The sequence below is a fragment of the Corvus cornix genome, chromosome 2 (assembly GCF_000738735.6).
Source record: "Corvus cornix cornix isolate S_Up_H32 chromosome 2, ASM73873v5, whole genome shotgun sequence".
Lineage (NCBI taxonomy): Eukaryota > Metazoa > Chordata > Aves > Passeriformes > Corvidae > Corvus > Corvus cornix.
Window position 1 is genome coordinate 59,425,455 of NC_046333.1, and position 21,464 is coordinate 59,446,918.

General features: G+C 37.2%; 1 protein-coding gene across 1 annotated transcript in view; it reads left to right on the plus strand.

The window, feature by feature from the left end:
• The window catches only part of LOC104689211 (mannose receptor C-type 1), a 58,671-nt gene that overhangs the window by 1,349 nt on the left and 35,858 nt on the right, over positions 1-21,464 (plus strand). The window contains exons 2-7 of the mRNA XM_010399247.4: positions 2,925-3,326; positions 5,186-5,359; positions 9,183-9,344; positions 12,403-12,516; positions 14,936-15,082; positions 19,478-19,660. Coding sequence (XP_010397549.3) covers positions 2,925-3,326; positions 5,186-5,359; positions 9,183-9,344; positions 12,403-12,516; positions 14,936-15,082; positions 19,478-19,660 — 1,182 coding nt within the window. The remainder of the gene's footprint in view (positions 1-2,924; positions 3,327-5,185; positions 5,360-9,182; positions 9,345-12,402; positions 12,517-14,935; positions 15,083-19,477; positions 19,661-21,464) is intronic.

Genomic DNA, 21,464 nt, shown 5'->3' on the forward strand with positions numbered 1-21,464 from the left:
TTGCTCCTGACTTTTGGGGTGCTCTTCTGGTGCTCTCCGTTAGTGTTTAACACTGGCAGCACTTCACTGGCTTCACGGGTTACTTCTTTATTTACACTCACATAATCTGTAATGGTTTGCAAGTGCTGCAGACTGTGGAGCCAGTTTGGCACACTGGAAATCTCTACTGTGGAAATGACACTGTCTGGTGAGATTCTGAAGTGCTTGGCACAATTCTTAAGATACAACTTGGGGCCAGAGATGGATAAGCAAATAGTCACAGAGTGGCGGGTAAAGAAAAATGAAAACCTGTGAGAAAAATTCTACTGGGATCTACTTGGGACGTTTGAGGGAAAAGATGCTGGATCTCCCTGAATGGCTGGTTGTGGTAATGGTGAAGTTGTTTCCCAAGCCTGGCATGTTCTTATGCATTTTAAAGAACTTCCTTCCAGCTGTAACTTTCAAAATATGAATTACTGTTAGAAATAGGCTTAATTCAAAGTACTAACACTGTGGTACTCATGAGCACACTGTGGTGGACCTTAAAGTGTTCCACCCACGGTTCATCTGTAGTGAAGAGCAGCACCTGTTACAGAGCTCTGTAACAAGTGTTGCTACAGAACAGTGAAACACAGCTAATGGTGATACGTGTAATTCTCAGCCCATTTTACAGATATGGCTCATCATGTTGGCAAGAGTGTTATCAAGTGTTTACAGAGAGGAGTTGGCAGGGCAGAGGAAGTGCTGCACAAATACCTGGCTTGTTTCTCCTAGACTATCTAAATACTCACATGGATACTGTTGTATGGGAATCCCCTTTCGGTGACCAAGAAAGCAGAACAAACAAATAAAACTGTAAACTGGAGCAATACAGGACTAAGTTACAAGTCTGCTCGATGGCCATGGACTAGAGAGGAGCAATACTGAGGGAAATGAAATCCTGCAATCACAGCCTCAGCCACACTTGCTCCAGCATCCTGCTACCTCCTGTTCTCCTGGTTTGGTGTTGACTTCTTTTCTATGCCTGCTTGGCTGTGTTGGCCTTTAGCTGCTTACATACGTACTACACCCTGCACTGGGAATGTGCAGTGGGGCCCTTGTATAAGCAGGTGTGTTGGGTGTACACACTTCTAAAGCTTTGTAAAAGGCACTGTCAGAATAGTAGAGAGCCTAAGTTTTGTCCCCCTCTCCATCCCCACTGGCCAGACCTCTTTGTTCAGATTTTTAATTTTGTTTCTGAAGTCGGAACTCTGCACCCTTTCATTGCTGGATGCAGCAATCCAGTATCTTAGGGATACCTTTTTCATGTGCATAGCATCTTCTCTTTAACACCACAAGAACCAGAAAATAAGCAATGTTATTTTAGGTCACAAATACAATTTTAGCAGTTTGAAAAATCTGGTAGTGTTTTCTACACATGTGAAATTGTCTGGCATCTCTTTTATCCAGAAGCTTTAAACACTATTTCAGGAAAAGAGGAGTTGCAAGCACTGCATATATCAGTTTACAATAACATTGTGCTAAATGCTAGTAGAAAAGCAGAATAAAAAGAAGTTGTCACCAGCAGTGATAATTATACATTTCCTTGTATTGTCTGTGAGTAAAACAGATTGGCAAAAGACAACAATTTCTGCCTCCAGTGCTCATCAGTTTTACATTACTTCCCAGTGAGTTGGAAGCCAAAGGACAAGAGAAGGAAGCTGAACTATAGATGAGATAAGTCTAGGTCAGCTCTTTTTCTGAGAGAGAGGTTATTTGTTCCCAGGTTGTTCTTCTGCAGAAAAGTATGATAATTTCCACATTAGAGACTCAGCAGAGAAGGGAAATTTTTCTGTGGTTAACCTGTTTTCCCCTTAAATATTTCTCCTTTATAGAATTTGTTTAGTTTGGTAATAATACACTAAAATAAATAGTGTTTTAATTAGCTTCAATCCCCAGAGTCAGATAAATTAATGTTTCTCCTTCCTAGCTCATAGCCCAGTTAAAATATAGTTTTAAAATGTTGTGCATCCCGTTACCTTATACGAAAGAACATGATTAAGTTACTGTGCTAAAATGCATCTCAGGTGGATCAGAGAGGAGAATTTTCAGTCTTTCAGCAAGATCAGCTCAGAAACATTACACTTCATAGCACATCCAAGTGTAAAAACACTAAAAACTTTTCAAGTGGCTACAATTTTGAAATCAACCTTGAATACGTAAAAATGCATGCTGAGAATCACTGTTTACTAAGAGGGAAAAATAACTTGGGAAGCTATGAAGAGCTTTGTATATTTTCATAAGTCATGAAGAGGCGTACCTTGTGATGGCAAATCCCACTGCTGTTAGTATTTCATTCATATTGAAGAGATGTAAGAAAAAGTCACCGATGACTGAAGTGAAAAATAAATATGCTCTACAAGTAGCTTGTGTATAAAGCTTAAAAACATATCCTTCCCCTCAGTTAATACTTTAAAGATTTTAACAGGGCTTTTGAGAGCAGAGCTCCCCACTGCAAGGAAATGGAGCCTGAAGCCCTTAGTGACTATTGTCATCTCCCCATGCCCGGGAGCCAGTGCTGCTGAACAGTTCAGTGTCAGGATCTGCTCTCTACGGTGTCCGTTCTCCCTCTTTTCAGTAACTCCCATGGGTGCAGCTTGGATTAATACCATGAGTGTGTTTTCTCTCTTCAGTTTAACCTGTGCTTTAAACCTAAAGGAGACACTAATCTACACCTCTGCTGCCTTGGGCTTTTGTGTATAGATGCTTTCACTGACACAAAATAGTTGAAGTGTCCTCACATCTGAACTAGTTGCATTGTAGAGCCACTTTAACAGGTGTACTCCACATCTTCTTTTGCTGAACAGATGATGAGATTTTAAGGGGAGGGTCCAGATTCATATTTCATTTAGATAGTAGGTAAGATTACTTCAACCCAAATGATTCCAGTGTTATTTTTCTTACAGATACTAGCATCTTCTTAATATATAATGAAGATCACAAACGCTGTGTACTGGCTCAAAGTTCTAATTCAGTGACTATGGCTCCTTGCATTCAAGAAAATGAGTCACAAAAATTCAGGTGGGTCTCAGATCACCAGCTTATGAGCATAGCATTCAAATTGTGCTTGGGAGTGCCTTCGAAGAAAGACTGGGTTCCGATCACTCTGTATCCTTGTGACAAGGCTAGTGAACTTCAGCGATGGGAATGCAGAAATGAGACTCTCTTTGCAATCCAAGGGGAAGATTTGTTTTTCAACTATGGAAACAAACAGGAAAGGAATATTATGCTGTACAAGGGATCTGGTTTATGGAGTAGGTGGAAAGTCTACGGAACCACAGACGATCTGTGTTCTCGAGGCTATGAAGGTAAAGTTCTGTAAATTCACTTCTGTATTTAAAACTCATTTTTATGTGTAGTTAATGAAAATATTTTTATGTGTAGGAGAATTTCCTTAATCTTATTAATGATCAGTGGGTGTGAATTCAGGTGAAATCAACAATACTCGATTGAGTGTGTGCTTTTTGTTTTTTGAGGGGTTAATTTAGTTTTTTGTCAAACTTGTCAAAGTGCTGATAGATGATTAACCATGCATGGTAGTGATTCATTTGGAGAGAATAGAAAATTCTATGGTTATTCAAAACATGTGTATAACTATTACACAACAGTTGATTATAGCTTTTACTATTTACTATGTGTGTACAGAAAGATGTAGTGTAAATGTATAGTCTGTTGGTTATATTTTTTTTCCTTTGGGTGCAAATATTAACTATCTGTAAGATATTAGTTAGCTCTTGATATATTCACTTCCAATATATGTCTTCCTAGGTGTTTGAAGGGAGCCTCAGAGTTGGTGCTAAAATGTTAGATAAAGAAATAAGATATTTTAAATAGTTAAATTTGAAAAAGTTGTGTATAATACATCTCTATATATATTCATGATGGGTATCTGGGAATACATTTGACTTCCCATTTAGTATTCTTTGATAAACAGAAATGGTCACAGAGGGAGGTATGGGTGCAGTTTCTGTGGTTTACACCTTGGCTGATTACAGTACTAGTCCTTGGCCAGAAGCCAGAATAGAAGAACCCTAGCAAAGCAAATTATGTGAAAGAAGGCAGGAGGGAGATGTAATAATGTCCTGCTATTTCCTCCTCCTCTGTTTTCTAGCAGCTCTGAGACAGTGACCATAGCATGTCACCTCTCCAAAAGTCCTTCTCAAGTACAATTCCCCCGTATGTCCTTCCGTCAATGCATGTACAGTACATGTGCACACACAAAAAGCTGCTTTAGCTGATGCCATGATGATTTTTTGCCTTTTCTGTATTCTTTGTGCTTTCTGCCTACATTCTTGGACTTGTTTGTTCTGCTAAGAGACTAAACATTCTAGAAGCTTCGTAGGTAGGGGTTAGTGTGCCCCAGACCCCAAGGTCCTCTCCAGAACACATTCTGTAAACTAAGATAGAACCATCCAGGGGAAGGTTCCTTGGGGAGGGGGGCTCACTTGAGCCTCTCATTGGGGAATCTTTGATAGATATGCTAATTAATAAAACCTATAATGTTATACCAGATCTTTTGGGGGGTGTGCATTGCGGTGTGCCTTGGGGTGCATTCGACCTGAACGTAGTGCACCTAAGGATCCTTAAAATAAATACCAAGGTAAAATCCCTTTTTCCCTTCTAACCGTGTTTGAGTCTTGATTTTAAGACCAATAAAAGGCATCATAGCCACTTTGTTAAGTTTCATTTAGTCGGGTTTCTGATAAAACAAGAATTATCTTTAGATACAAATATAAAATTTATTTGGGCATAATATATTGGAGTCACTCCATGGTATATATCTTTCAAGTTTACGTGTACATGTTCTTCCACGTCTAAAATGATCAGCAGTTGACTGAGTTATTGATGGAACACTCAACAGTTTTTTGTGCTTTAAAAAATTGCTTAATTGTGTGGATTTTGTACTTTTGATTGTTATGCATGGGAAATTTAGCACAGGAATGTACTTATTTTGGCTCAGTCAGTTGTGGTCACTTGTCTCCCTTAGCAACAAAAATTTGTCTCATTGTGAACAGGGATATTAGCTTAGACCTAGAGTAAGATGATCAATGTCCCATTTCTAGTACAGTTGCTACAGTTGCTTTTGTAATAGGATCATAAAGATGAACCCTTATATATCCCATGCTTATTAATGTTTGTACATTTTTGAATTGTTGTGTCTCCTTAGATACCTACACAGTGAAAGGAAATGACAATGGAGCCCCTTGTGTATTTCCTTTTAAGTTTGGTGGTAAATGGTATGCTGACTGCACAGATGCTGGCAGGTCAGATGGATGGTTCTGGTGTGGAACCACTTCCGACTATGATGTCGACAAGAAGTATGGATTTTGCCCAACAAAATGTAAGCTTTTTCCGTTCATGATTCTGCTGTGCTGTTACTCAGCTGCCTGAAAATATGTCCATAACATGCTTTACAGTTTGAAATGGTTCAGTTTCTGTCTCTGTTTAGCTGGCTTTCCACTTAAGAGCTACCTAAATATCCAAATATAGCACCCAGCATAAAAAACATTGCCCAGTTATTTCTGGGTGAAAGTACGTTAATCATGTGCCGGAATCTCTACCTACACCATTTACTTAAAGAGAAGGTAAATTCAATGCAAAGATGTTACATTAGCATAAATAGTACATGCAGAAGGCCAAAAAATAGAAACCTGGAAGCTAGAATACAGTTTAATTGAACATTAAAGTTACTTTGGAGAATGAGTTGCCTTCTAGACACAAAAGAGCTTTCATAAACTCTTTACTACATCCCAGTGTTTCCCAAATCTGTGTACTGTATTTTAGTTCTGTCTTTTAACTCAGTTAGAAGCATTTGTATTCTAAATTTCCTGGTTTGAGTATACTTGGAGTTTAAAATGCAGTATTATGAATATGCAGAGCTTTATTTAGAAATGTTGATCTTACGTTAAGTAAATGGGAGTCATTTATGCCTGCATGTATTTGAATTCTTCTAAATTTGAATGAATTTACTCTGGGCCTCTGTAAAATACGTACTTAACATTTGGTCTGCAAGCTGCTTCTTCTGTCATGCTGAGAAGGGTAGCACTTCTTCCTCCCTTCTTCTTTATTATTGTGTTTTTGTGTAAAGCTCCAGCTGGCTGCAATCAGAGCTAAGGAGAAAAATATGCCTTTCCTTTGATGTTAAGAAAAGTGTTTGGGTTGATCTTAACTGGTTTGATGACAAAATACTGATGTCCTTGCCTGATTTTCATGAATGTTGCATTCAGTATTTCAGACGAATAAAAACAGCACTTTTTTTTCTCCTATGCCAGTATCATTTTCAAGACAATAAAAACATGTTGGGAATGTCAATCCCATTAATAAAGCACAAGCAAAGTTGACTTAAGAATGCTCTCTGCCTAGTAGTATTTGAGTACAAAAAATAGGAGGCATCATTAAAATTTTGTTTAATTCTTCGGCATAATTCAAGGAAATCCATTCAGATGGCAGTGATTGTGTTTGGAAAAAGCTGCTTTATGCTGATTGCCTGCATGTTTCCTTCCTGATTCTTCAGTACTGGCTATAAAATATTCAAGTTTGGGTCATATATTTTCCATGGTGGAAGAAGTTTTAGTCATCCCTATGAAAAAAAAAGAGTGAGATATGAGAGAGTGATAAGTTAATAAACTTCAGCAACACCTTTAAAAATAGAATGTTTAAGTCTGTGTGTGTAAAAGTTTACTTACTAAGAATAAAGTGTTTGCTGTTTCTTAAACTGTCTGGGGGACCAAGAATGCCAGCATGAAAATATGTGATGCAAACTATTAAAGCTGCTCATACGGGGGCCAGGACCTTCAGTGAAATGGCTGTGGCTGACCCAGTCCCTTTTCATTGTGACCAAATCCACCTCAAGTGTTCTCCAAAATGAAGAGGGCATGAAACCATACTTGGAACAGTTATTATAATCAACAGAGGTGGAGAAATTTTATCAGTGGTGGCGCCATAATTGTGATTATGACCCTTTATTTGGTGATTTAGAAAGAGATGCTGACACAGTAACAGCAGAAGCTTAAATCTGAGGTTAAATCTTAAGCTTAAATCTCCTTTAGGAAAGGAGCTAAGAAGTGCTGCTGCTACAACAAACAATTTTTAGTAGCCTAGAAAATTCTGCTTCTTTATAGGTTACACCATGACTTTTTGAACTGTGTGCTGCACTTCAGAGAAGGTGCTGGGGAAGCAAACAGGTTGCACAGTGTACGACCATCAGGAGGGTGACTCAGTGTGTACCTATAGCTCTATTCCAGTGGGAAGAAGTCCATGGAGGCCTCTTTCTTGACAGATGAAAGAGCCATAGTTTTAACGAAGGATTCAGAAAGCCTTCTAAGCCATGCATAAAAATGCAGGTGACTAGAACAGAAACAAAAACTGCAGAGAATAAATGCATGGTGAATTCATCTGTGTAGGGATGGAGTTCAGATTTTTATTAATTTTCTACTTCTGTACTAAGGACAGTTGTGATTGAACATGAATTTAGCTTAGATACTAAAATATATTATTCCAGAAAAGTGATTCATCTTTTTCTTTCCCTGGGGAACTAAGCTTTAAACAACAGCATATAGATTTTCCAAGATCCTGCTCTGAAAAGACATGTGATCTCTTAAAACTCAAGTGTTGTAAAAGCAGATTTTCTGAGATTTAGAAATGAGTTTTATTTTTATGAAAGGCCAAAATTCCACCGGCGAGCACCATATGGAATTCAGCTATAAATTATGAGACTGGGGAACTGAGGTGGAAGGTTGGACGAATGCCCAAGACTTTTTACCTCTTCTTTGCAATAACTGCATGAGATTTATAAACCACTTACTATCAAGTCAGAGCCAATTTTCTTTATTGAATTATAGATTTTACTACTTTTGCAATATTCATTTTACCCCAGCCTTGTGCACAGGGATTTATGGTCTTTTAGAACATAGTATAGCAAAGAAGTTTTGATTCTGACAGTTACAAAATATTTTTGACAGAAATTGATTTGTGGATAAAGATAATCCGATGAAAGTCCCCATTTTTATTGAAATGTCATTATTTTACAGTAGGTTATATTTGATTTCTTTAAAAAAATAAAGATAATTTGAAAAGAAACACTTCCTATTACCTACAGATAATCAGATTTAATACAGGAAAAAGTGGAACTGTTAAGTGACCTCCTGATATTTTACAGGTACCATGCTTTGTCTTGAGTTTTGCTTATTGTACTGTTTCCCTCTGTTTGCACACTGAGGTTTTCTGAGCGCTCTGAATTCAAAAGAAACCTCTTTCTCTCAATTTTTTCCGAGATGACAACTTGACAAGCTGATAAAGGCTTCAGGAATTTCAGTTGTTTTCTCATTGCTGGCAGACATGCAGCGATTTCTGCTGTGTTCTGCTTTTGTCACGCAACTTTATTCCCTTTATGTGATATTTAGCTCAGTGTTGGGACGTCATGTAGGTTCCATTTTTGGCAGATCAAGATCACACTGTTTTCTGTTGCTTGTTGGTGGAGATACAATTGAGATGAGCCAGAAGAGACTGCAGCAGTGTAAAGAGTGTGGTACCTTCTGGGGTAACTTCTAGTGTTGGGTCCTTTTGGATGATGCTTTCACCAACATTGCCTAAAACTGCCAAGTTCAGGTATTTAGGGAGTTCAGTCAGGCTGTGTGGTGGAGGAGAAAGTCATGCTATGTCAGACACATGCTTAAGAAATCAGGAATTGCAGGGAAGTGTGATCTGGATGGTGATGATGTCAGCTTTTCATTCAGCACTTGGGTCTGATTACCACCACCACAGTAAGGTAATACATAGCCACTTTACATAGTAACCCAAATTAGTAAGAAAATTTGGGGTTTATCTCAGAAAAAAGGTCAACTTGATATACACCTTAGCTAGCATCACCCTGGAAGTTTTTAGTCTTTTTCTCCACATTCACAAATCAACTATTTTGGCATGTTTTTATCCACTCATTGTTTACCTTAAACAGAAGATTTGTTGTACCAGAGAAAACGGTGACCTTGTTTCATTCCCTGTCTGCTGCCCTGGATCTACTATTACATTAGAGAACCTCAGGATTCCTTTCAAGCCATTTGTCTATAGCAGTGTTCAGGCATTTTGTTGCTTTTGCTATGCAATTTTTTTTTCTATATTTTATCTGGTTTCATGATGAGTTACAGCATTTTCTTTTCTCTCTACAGTTACTGCTAATGATTTCTGGAACACAGATCCTTTTACAAATGTCCAGTACCAGATAAACTCTGAGACAGCTTTGAAATGGCATCAGGCAAGAAAAAGCTGTCAACAGCAGAGGGCAGAGTTATTAAGCATCACAGAATTACATGAACAAACATACCTGACAGGTAGGTTAATATTATCCATCATGTTTTTAAAAAAGCATATTATTGCAACAGTGACACTAATATGGCATGTTCCATCTTAAAGATTTATATTTGTTCAATTCTGGTAGTTAGTAAATTGAAATAGTTATATTGAATGATTCAGCTGCAAGTATAGGACAGATAATATTTATTTTATCGTGATTAAATATTGCCATAAGTTAAGAGTAACATAAAATATACAATTAAGTAGTGCAGGCAACAAAGAATGAATATTGGAATGCAGAAAAATGCAACGTAGTTTGTAAACTGAAGATGTAGATACCAAGATTGCATCCTTTTTGCACTCTTTTTGTAGTGTGTATTAGTCAGCAGTTTTGCCTATTTCACTAAAGCCATTGAATCTTCAGTATATCCTACAATATGAGAAGAAAAAGAACTAATAAACAAAATGACTCACAAATGGTCTCAGTTTCAATCTCCTTCAATGTTTTTGGAAGGAGTTTCCAAACTTCTCCTATGAGAAAATTCTTAAATTTGTACTTGAATATATTTACATTCTGCATTGAGAAAGTCCTCTTTATTACCTTCTCAGCCTGTGTACACACATGAAATAGTCCACTAATTCATCTATTAAGTAGATGAGAAAATATTTTGAATATGTTACATCAGCTGAATGATAAAATATTCTATGCTATAAGCTATATGTTGTACTCTCTAAATTCATAGAATCAGAGAATTAGAGAATAGTTTGGGTTGGAAGGAGCATTTAAAAAATCATCTAGTCCAACCTCTCTGCCATGGTATAGGTTATCATGGATTAGACTAGGTTGCTCAAAGTCCCATCAACCTTACCTTGAACACTTCAATGATGAGGATCAACAGTTTCTCGGGACAACCTGTTCCAGGGCCTCACCATCAACATTGTAAGAAATGTCTTCATTGTATCCAATCTAAATCTACCCTCTTTCATTTTTAAACTGTTGTCCCTTGTCCTGTCACTACAAGCCCTGGTAAAAAGGCTTCTCCAAATTTCTTAGAAGTCCTTTTTATTTATTGAAAAGCCATGACAAGGTCTCCCCAGAGCCTTCTCCTCTCCAGGCTGAGCAACCCCAGCTCTCTGAGCCATTCTTCACAAGAGGGATGTTCCAGCCCTCTGATGATTTTTCTTTCCTCCTCTGGACTTGATCTATGGCTTTCTTGTACTGGGGACCCCAGAGCTGAATGCAGAACTCCAAGTGGGTCTCACTAGAGCAGGGTTTTGAGGGTCAGAATCCCCTCCCTTGCCCTGCTGGCCACACTGCTTTGAATGCAGCCCAGGACATATTTGGCTTTCTGGGCTGCGAGTGCATGTGACTGGGTCATGTCCAGCTTTTCATTCATGAGCACCCCAAACTCCTTCTCTGCAGGGCTGCTCTCAATCCATTCATCCCCTAGTCCATATTGATACGGTGAATTTCCATGATCCAGGGGCACGACCTGGTGCTTGGCCTTGTTGGACTTCATGTGGCTGATACGGGCTTACTCCTCAAGCCTGTCAGAGGCCCTCTGGTTGCCATTGTTTCCCTCAAGTGAGTCAAACACACCATTCAGCTGAGTGTCATCTGTAGACTTGCTGAGGGTGCACCCAATCCCACTGTCTATGTGACTGACGTAGATGTTAAGAATACTGGTCTCAATATAGACCCTAGAGAAACGCCACTTGTTACTGGTTTCCATTTGGCTTCTAAGCCACTGACTGTAACTCTTTGGATGCAGACACCCAGCCAATTCCTTATCCATCTGGTAGTCTATCAATCAAATCCATATTTCTCCACTTAAGAGAAATGAGAAATGTATTTTTAATGCTATGAACAATTTGTTCTGTCTAGATTTCTGTTTTCAATTTTAAGATGTGGTCAAAACATAGGTTGTTTTTTTAATGACTGTGACAAAATTATTGTTGAAATTAGCGCTCAAGGGAGCAAACTGTCACTGACACAGAAGTTAGTTATCACTTGATGTGTTTTAATTGCAAACTAATAGATATGGTTGCTAAATGCATGTGAAGATCAGTTTTTCATTATACAACTGTACTGGCAGTACCAGGATTTCCTGTCAGGCTCAGTTCTCAGAACCTCAACGTGTTTGTCCAGAAGAAGTAATAGAACATGTTAACATGTTGGTGCAAAACCAGGTATGAGGGTCCAGTCCTTTCCAGTAGTTAACTACCTTTCCTTTTAACTTTGCCATGCTTCAAGTGCTGCCCATCCTTGTGGTGTCAAAGACAACTACAAATTGCAACATCTTGGCATGATGCCTTCAGTAGAAGCAGAAACAAATGTTACACATTGCACAATGATTGTCTGTGAACTATGCAGAAATGCGCTTAAATTTAAAAAATCAGTCATCCAGCTGTGATTCCTTATGCTAATGGCACAGATAGACAATTGATTAGTAGTGACTATGAATAATGTTCAGTAGGACCATATTTCTGATTGCTTTTCAGATCTAGAGGAATAAATTTGAATTGTTTTTTAGAAGCCTGACTTATCATTGGCTAAAGAACTGAAATCAGATCAGTCTGAAAAATGCACAAGTAATTCTGTTAAAAAGATGATGTTTGCAATGATTGAATTTTCGTGTATTTTGATAAATGAGAACAGGTTTTTTACACTGCGAAATTAACACTTGTTAATTTTATGGAAGAGAAAATACACACTGGAAAACTATATCTTTCATTTTAGAAAACTGATTTTTGGTTTCGTGACCTTTTCTGCAACTTTATCCATTTAATATTTTATAGTTCTGAAAAAAGAGTTTCATGTTTGTGATCAATGGTAGCAGAGTCATTTTGTTCCCTGTTGTAATAAAATTCTCCAAACCTAAAACTAAACTGACCAATGTAACTGTATGTAACTAACCAATGACCTGTTTTGCAGGTTTAGCTTAACCACCTTAACTAGAACATTAAAAATTGTTAAAACTTTTACTAGGAAAAAGGAGAAGGAGACTGCTCCACTAGAATTCAACCCTCAAGTCTTTAGGAGGTTCTTGCTCTTGCTGTGGGCTTCCAATATCTCTCTGTGTCTCTGTTACCTAGGTCTGACTCGCACACTGAGTTCAGCTCTCTGGTTTGGTCTTAACAGTTTGAATTTCAACAGTGGATGGCAATGGGTTGGTGGTGCTCCTCTTCGGTACTTAAACTGGGTTCCAGGTAAGGTTACATACATTGCTACTCAGTTCAGAAGGCAAAAATTTGGTCATTGTGTAACAGATATCTTTTCTGGCAGTCTATTCTCCTGCAATTATTGAGCTTGTTTTGATGTTGAAAGATTCTGATAGAGATTATAAACACTGTGAGTAATGGCCCTTATGCTAGGGATATACATGGGGCTTAATTTGTTATTCATAATGGAAAAGGTAGCCTCAAAATCCATAGGAAAGTTTTAAGTCATCTGTTGACACTTCATTTGCATATCTTCTTAGTTTATTTTATTTCTGAGTACAGAAGAAATCAGGTATTGTAGATGTCTTCATTTGTGAGATTAGACTGATCAGTGTTTTTTTGTGGGGGGTGGATTTGTTTGTCTGTTTTGTTTTTTAAAATTTTATTTTATTTTTCTTTTTCCTTTTTTTAAAATTCCTTTCCAATTTGTTTTTTGTTCAATTTTTTTTATTTGTTTAAAGAATAGATTTTCTTTTTCGTTTGGGATTAACCTACTTACAACAGTAACACGTATGAAACCAAACATTTGAGGCTAGTCTATTTTGATGGAAGCCCAGCTACTTGACAGCTGTAGCTGCAGTGTTGAGCTCTGGTACCATCATTAAAAAGCCTGTTTCTATGCCATCTGTGCACATGGTGACGGGCTGTATCTCTGGTTGACTATACAGAGTGCCTGTGTAAAGGTCTCTTTTCTCAGGATCCTTGCCTTGTTCCTTTGCACTGGCTATTCAGGAAGCTTTTGGAGACTGATTTAAAGTAGATGTCTGCAGTGTAAATGCTCTTTATCTTCACTGAGAATTTCAGATGTATTTAATGACCAGTAACCACACCTGCATGCTCCAGCGTATCACCCAGGGCCTCCCTTGTGTAGATAAGCCCAAAAGCATGTTTTAGGTGGACAAACTTCTTAAGTAGTAAACCCTGAAGAGTGAATTGAACTACTTTATGAACAGCTCTCCAGTGGAGTGAGCACACAGGCAAACAGATGAACTGCAAGTTGCTGTGAAGGTATTTATAGATCTGTCATCCGAGTGCACTGATGAGAATCTGGATGCAAGAAGGAGTGGGGGAAACACAGTTGTGAGATGGAGCCAAAGCAGCCAGAGGAGCTGTTCGTGGTTGTTAAAACTGCAGACAACTCTCAGTTGTACTGTAAAGAATTATATGGGTTTTGATCTAACAAAAATGGGCTCCATTTATCTTTAACTCATTATGTTCCTTAATTTCATTCAAAGGTACTCTTACTCTACTCTTATGTCCATATAACATATTTTATATTTGTGCTATCTCCTTCATGACTTTATGTTGGTCAGCCTACCTCTGTCTCATCTCCATTACACTGGATGTTCAAGAACTGGCTGCTTTTCTACTGGTACATTTGAAGGGAATTTGTGGAAACTTCGTATTTTTCCATTTCACTAGCCCTAAATAAATGACAGAAAAAAATTGGAACTGTTATCAATGTTTAAAAAAAATTATTTTGCTTAGAAATTTTTGAGTTCTAGCTGCCAACAGCTGAACTTCTTTGTGCATTAAAACAATTTAAGATTATATTTTTGAAGTTAGCATATCTATTTCTCCTATGGGAATAAGAGAGAACGTGACTGAAAATATAAGACTGTATTTAATCTAAAGTAATGAAATCATAATGATATAAGAAAATTTCAGTGAACAATCTTGGACACTAAAAATATTCTTTTGTTATGTTTATTCTGTGTAGTACCAATGCTTATATGTAATATAGTGACATATGGTCAGAAATTACAGAAAAAACATGCTAAGTTTAATAACAGTAGGTCAGATCTTGAGAAGTTCACCTGGTTTATTGCAGAAATTTCTTCTGTTCTATAGGTTCTATTTTTCTTCTAGGTGTTTTTGTTAGTGCTAATGCTAATCAACTATATCCAAGAATATCCAAATATCCTGATATCATCGTATTGTTTAGACAAATAGGCAAGAAGTTCACATCAGCAAAATAATTACTTATTATTTTTCTTACACCAAGTATGGAATTTGACTAGCTTACTGAACAGTTTTTTTACCTGAAGATTGTCCTCTGGAGCTTAGACATTCTCTGTTTAGAAGAGGAAAAATCCCAAAGAAAATAAACATATGCACTCTAATACCTTTCACCAAGACTTTGAACATGTAAAGAGGCTGTTAAACTATGAATTTGTGACTTGTGGCTTCTGTGGAAAAATTATCTCTTAAGGGACTGGACTTCCCCCTTCAGTCTAAAGGACTGTAGAGTACCACAGCTTTCAGTGTGGTAATGCATTTTATGGTTGAAGCATGGACCAGAAGAGAATGTGAGAGCTGGGAGGGTAACCACATGTTGTGCTTATACACTGTTGTTGTTGAGGTTTGTGGTGGTGGATTTTTGTTGTTTTTTTTTTTTTTTTTTTAGGCCATCCTTCTCCAGAACCTGGAAAAATCTGTGGTGCATTAAATCCTAGCAAAGGTGCTAAGTGGGAGAACTGGGAATGTGATAAGAAACTTGGCTATATTTGTAAACGAGGAAATGCTACTTCAGAATCTTTCATTATTCCTACAGGTAGGTTTGGTAATATACCCTCAACAAATCCTAAATGAGCAGTGATTTTTATCTTTAATTGGAATAGGTGTTATTGCACTTGGTAAAACCAAGCAAAGGACACTGCAGACTGTGGTTTGTCCAAGATTCCCTCTAAAAGTGAACAGTGTGTACTTCCTTTTTGCTCTGGCCTCCCTATTTCCTGTGTAATAATCTGTCTTCAATAGTCCTGAGTTCCAAATTGCAAAACTGTGTTCTCTTTTCCAAAACCAAGAAGAATTGTCAGATTCTGATTATAAAATAATAAAACATGAATTTAATGTTTTTAAAATGATGTAATTTTCTGAAGCCCCATGTACACAATTAAACGAATTCACTTCTTCTTCCTGTAATTTTTAGTACTTATGAGTCATTGCAAGTCAGTAGTGGGCTAGAGGAATTTCTAAAAATTATTTTGAATTAGATATTTTAATGTATTTATATGTCTATAAATATAGAAATATTTATATAGAAATATAGAAATACTTACTTGTATACATAAATAAGCATATACAATTCTTTATTATATTATTTAAATTAGATGTGTATAGATACTTTTTCAGAGGAAATGTGATTCTGGAACTTGCCTAATGTACATAAGACAGAACAGGGATAAGATTTTAGACCTGTTTCCTTATTATCTGTATATTATAAACACATTGTAACTTATTCCTTTGTTTCATCACTCCTTCTTTCTGTTCTTTCCAAGTCCCTTTCTTTATCCAGGACATACCTGTATCTCCTAAATCCACAAATATTATTTTGTGTAGCTTTAGAAGCAGAACACTAAGCTATTACTAGATTTCCAGTTCATTTATTAATATGCATCACTACTTGCGAAACAGATGTTTTGAAAAATCATTGTTTGATACTTGGCTTAAAAAACAGTTGGTGTTTTTAAATAATTTTTCTGCTTTTGTCAATATAGAATCAGTCCTGTTAAAAACACTTAAGACAGAGGATTCTGCCTCATTTGTTTTGCTTTATTGCTAAGAGAAAAAACCACAAGAATGAGCTGGTGTATCATTAATTAGACATTAAAATACATATTAATTAATGAATTTAATTAATTCCTCAGTGTTGAAATCAAGCACATTCATTGCCTTAGCTGAGAAAGACTTCAGTGCGTGTTTAAATCACTTCTTAATTTAAGATGTAAAGTTTCGTTAGTATTTTTATACCAGTGATACCCAAATAGTTCCATTTATATATGGGTTGTTTTAGATTATTCAACTAGCTGCTGCTCAGCTTTCAGGTTTCACACATCAGTTCTGAAACACTGATGCCTATAAATACAGTATCAGTTTAATACTGGCTGCTATATTATTTAGATTTAAATTCAGTTTTTTTGGGGTGGGGGAGTGTGTCTAATGGTCATTACTTTCTTTTGCATTTGGCTTTTGTTACTACCCCCCACCTCCACCCTCCAGTTTACCAGTAATTTGAAGGAAGAGACAGAAGTTTTCAATTAAACAGAAATTGCTGAGGAAACACTGTAACAGATAAACCAGCAATTGGCAGTGGTTCACTTCATAAAATATTTTCCAAAATGTCCCACGGGGGGAAGTAATAAAAGGAGTAAGCATGGAATCATGCAAGGTGTTAAGTGCCCTCAGCTTCTAAAGGTGTAAGGGAAAACTCGTGGCAGATCATGTTTTCCTGAGTTAAGAAATAAATTACTTGCAAATTCATACATGCATGTAGTTGTTCACCTGACATTAAACACAGAGACAAGCCTTCGAAATTTTAACCCTAGAAGTTATAATTTTGTCTAACAGGACAGTATGTGGGACAGAGGAACATTTTACAACAGAATTTAATCATGCTTGTGTTCAAAACAGTCGGGAAAGATCTTTACAGAATGTTTGTTTTCATTACAGATGGATTTTCACAAAGCAAACATCTGCAGGATTGTTTTGAGGTTTTGTTTCCTATTTCTTGTAACAAAGTATTTTTTCCAGCAGAGGGCCACATCATTTTATACATCAAAGTGATGTAGAGTCTCAGGGCTACAGAGAATTTGTTCTGTAACACAGCTAAGTAGATTAATAGAAATGTATTAATTTCAGCTTCAAAATGTTGAAAGGAAAGGCTGTCTGTCTACCTCCACCAAGTGATTGCCAACGCAGATTTCATCCCAAGCCAACAAAGTGCAGTGATCTTAAAGTACTCTTTCCAAATGTTCCTTTAAATATTCAGTTAGAGGAAATAAATTCTCTTACTGTTATTGCTGGGATGCTGTGTCTCTCTCCCTTATCAGACCACAGAGGATGGGTCTAAGAGAGAAATTTGCATGTCTGAATCATGAGACTGGCTTCAGCTAGTGCTTTCACCCTTTTAGACACCCAAGTCAACCACTGTGAGATTTTCAGACTTCAGAAAGTCAAGCTTATAAAAAAGTTAACTTTACAAGAGTACTTGCTCTCTATTTGAGGAATAACAATTCTACAGTTACAGGCCAATAAATTTATCAGCTTGACATTTGGAATAATATTCTTTACACGTTAATGCAATATCATCTTTTACCTTTTATTTGTGATAATTTGCATTGCTTTTTTTGTTTAAGTGAAATGATATCCAGGGAGTAGTAGTACTTGTTTCCATTAGGATGAAAAAGTAAACTGGATGGCTTTGAGTTGTCTAGTATTTTCTTTAAAAGTAGAATGGGGAAGCACAGGGTTCATTTTTGCTGAGTAGTTGAAATGAAGAACGAAGAGTTTCTTGTGCTAAGAAGTCCCGAGCAATGAAATTCAATAAGGCTTACACCAAGGAAACTAGACCATCAAATGCTTTTTTTGTTTTGTGGCCTGCAACAAGTTCCCTGGTGTTACTGGGTCTACAAGGAAAAGTTTTCCTGTCCTGCCATAGCTGCTTCAGTGTTCAGTGAGTAATATTGTCACAGTCTCCATCAGCTTGAAAAAGAGATGCTCATGGACTCACTGAGACATAAATACCTTTGTGACTCTCTCTGCAGCCCTGCCTGAACTGTTGATTTCTGTTCCATTCAGTGTTTGCAGTTTGCAGACGGGTATGTTGAGTGCTCTCTGATTTATGGCAAAGCACTGTAAAATGCATATGCTCGGAGCTGAGACCAGGTATAGGACAAATTAGGTGGCTGCCTGAAGCATCAGACAACTTCTACAAAAGCATTTTTCACCTCTGTGCTCTCCTGTTTCTCCCAACATCACCCCGTACATTCAGTTTGTTTTCCTGGGCTTCCTCCACTCTCTTTTTCAGTTCTTCCTCTCCTGTGGCAGAATTGAGAGGTCTCTGACCAAGTATTGAGCCCCTTGTCCTGGGGAAAAAAGGTTTAGTTTTATTTGAACTTTGTGAGAACATGCTAGTACTTTTCAGAGGCAGGCCTGAACCAGCAGAAGTGTGAGTTGTGGCACTATATATCTATTAATCATCAGTATGTTCCAGTTGAAACAGGATATGTGCCTGCAACATGGGCCTGACTGGTCATGAGTTTGGGTGCCTATTTAAACATTCCTACAGAATACATCCCACTGTTAAACAAAGACATTTCTTCTCCTTCTGACACACAGAAGTGGTTTTGCCAGCAGAATTTCTGAAAACCTGCTGTCCTTGTTCTACTCTATATATTGGTGTTTGCTAAACCCATCTGCTCATTATAAATAAAGAGCTGCAAGAATCCTAATTTGTTTCTTCAACAGCAATACTCTGTTTATTATATGTTCAGGTGGCACTCCTCCCAAGGCTGAATTGTTTGCTGTACAGCTTTGTGTTTGTTGGCAATATCCTGGTGCTGTTCTACTGAGCTTCTAAAAGCAAGTTTTAAGCATAAATCATTTACTTTGACAGCATAATTTTATCAGTTAAGCTTCTGAAAAGGATTCCTAAAAGCAGTAGTCTTATTTGGGTTCTCTTGGGATTATATATAATCAGTTATTTTTTTCCGTAGTCTAGCAGATGGGCTAATCCATAAAGTGCCTAAGTTTTGGGGAAAAATAGTTACTCTCATAAGTATGTATTGTGAAGTCAGATTCTTAACATATAACATGGGGATTAAAGAGAGGTGCTGACATCAGTGTAGAAAAATTATAAAGCACCACTCTGCAGACCTTACATTTTAGTATGTCAATATGCATGCATATAAAGGACAAAACTTAAAGTGTTTTATTGTCTTTTCGCAAGTTGCAAGCACTTGTTTGCACCTGAAGTGTTCTTAAAAACAATGTGGAAATTTCAACTTTCAATTATTCACACAGACTTTTATCCTTTATGTATTTTTCATCTCTGTTGTTCTTCGTGAAGAAAATACATGATTAATGTTTTTTTGAATATTTTCTGATGTGATGTTTAGTCTCTAGTAAAGAACAGTATTCTGAAACTTTGTGGCAATTTTTTTTTCAGAGGTGAACGTGCCTATTAGGTGTCCTGATCAATGGATATCATATGCTGGTCACTGTTACATAATTCATAGGGACCCCAAAATATGGAAAGATGCCTTAACATCTTGCAGAAAAGAGGATGGAGATCTGGCAAGCATCCATAATGTTGAAGAATACAGCTTTGTTATTTCTCAACTTGGGTACCGTGAGTATTTTTTCATAATAACGTATATATACACGTATATTTATTCTGAGTAAAGAAGGTATTTTGAATATGTCTTACCTGCTAATAAAATGAGGAGACTGTTTAAAAACAGTAATTTCCCTGATCACAGAGTGCGGAAGGAGTTAAATTTTAAATTAAAAAAATCAGAGGAAGAAAAAACACAGAATAGGAGCACAAAACCCAAACAGACTTTACTGCTGCAAAAAAGCTGTGGTCAATGATGCAAATTGCATTATGTCCAAACTCCAATTTCTTAGGGTCTGCTTCTGCCTCCTTTTATATAGGTTAAAACAATTTAAAACTTTCCCAGAAGATAAAAGGATTTTTCAATTGATCTGTAAAAATAAATGAAGAGAAGGAAAGTCTGCTAGTCCAAGACAGTTTGGGAAGATCTGTGTCCTATTATTGGCACTGCCATGTGCTTACATTTCAAGTCATGCTGCTTGTGTTTCTTCTGAAACAGAATCTATCTGTCCCAGTACATGGATTCAGATGTGCCCCATATCAAATACAGTACTTAGGTGCTTGGTTTCTGAGCTGTTGCAAGGCAAGTTAGTCTACAGATGGAAGATGTGTTCATTCAGAAAATGCAGCCATGCAGACTCTGAGGCAATTTCATGGTTGCTATTGCTTTACATGAACCTGCTTTTGCATGGAGGAACAGTTAACTGCTTTTTGATGGGAGAAGCATGTTCACACCTATGTGTGCTTCTTTGCAGTGGCTGATCCTATGTGCGCTTTCAGTGCCAGGTAAAGGTGAATTAGTTTATCCTTCACTGAAAGTGTAGCCATGTACTTTGAGCTGCAGCATAAAAGCAGTCTTGGAGTGGAAATCATAAAACAGCTGATATGTTTTATTTTTGTATCCTAGACACCTTCATGGCAACTTGCACTTCTCTTCACATTCCTGAAAGAGTGACTTGTTGCTCGTTCATGAACAACATGAAACTTTTACTCTTTCAAAAGGTATCCTTAGGAAAGGTGGAATCTCTTGATGAGACATTAGGACATTTGATAGAAGTTAGGTTCTAAAGGAAAGTAGTTCTATTTTCACCTTACATATGAGAAGTAGGTTATTTCATAGTTTAATACCTCTTCCAAAGACCTTTCCTGAACTGACTGTGCTGTTCTGTTTTTGTAAAAGTGAGTGTTTCTGAATAGCAAATAGTCCTGAAGGAAACCAGGCTTTTCACAAATGGTGAACTAGCTGCAACAGACTATTTTGAAAGCATTCTTTTCAGAGAAGTAATATAGGAACAACTAAAGAAACCTTTTACGAGAGTTTATGACTGTATCAGATTACCCTTGTTCACCACTGAGAGGAGAACACCATGTATTGCAGTGCCTAGAAAATCTTGTCTGCATCAGGACACTGCTGTACAGAAAGAACAAAAGTCTGTCTTTGTGCCAAACAATTCACAGTCCCATGATAAAACAAAGGAAGAAGGGGTACAATGAGATGAATATTGTCATGGTAGCTGAGCTTTTGTTGGCATCACCCACAAAGGAGAACTTTAGAGAGGAACATGAAGAATAAAGAAGTGCATTCTGGATGTTTACACGGAAGTCCAGCATGTGATATGGCACAAATGTGCATGACTGAGAATGGGAAGCTGCTTCACAAATTGCTGGAAAAAAACCCTCTTGGTATTTAATCATACATCTGTAGAGATGATTGCAAAAAAGTAACAGTTCTTCTACTGAAGAAAAAAATGTTATGTAGGAAGAGACTCCATAGATTTGTGTGGCTTATTTAGATGACTTTGATGTAGTTATTTTGTTA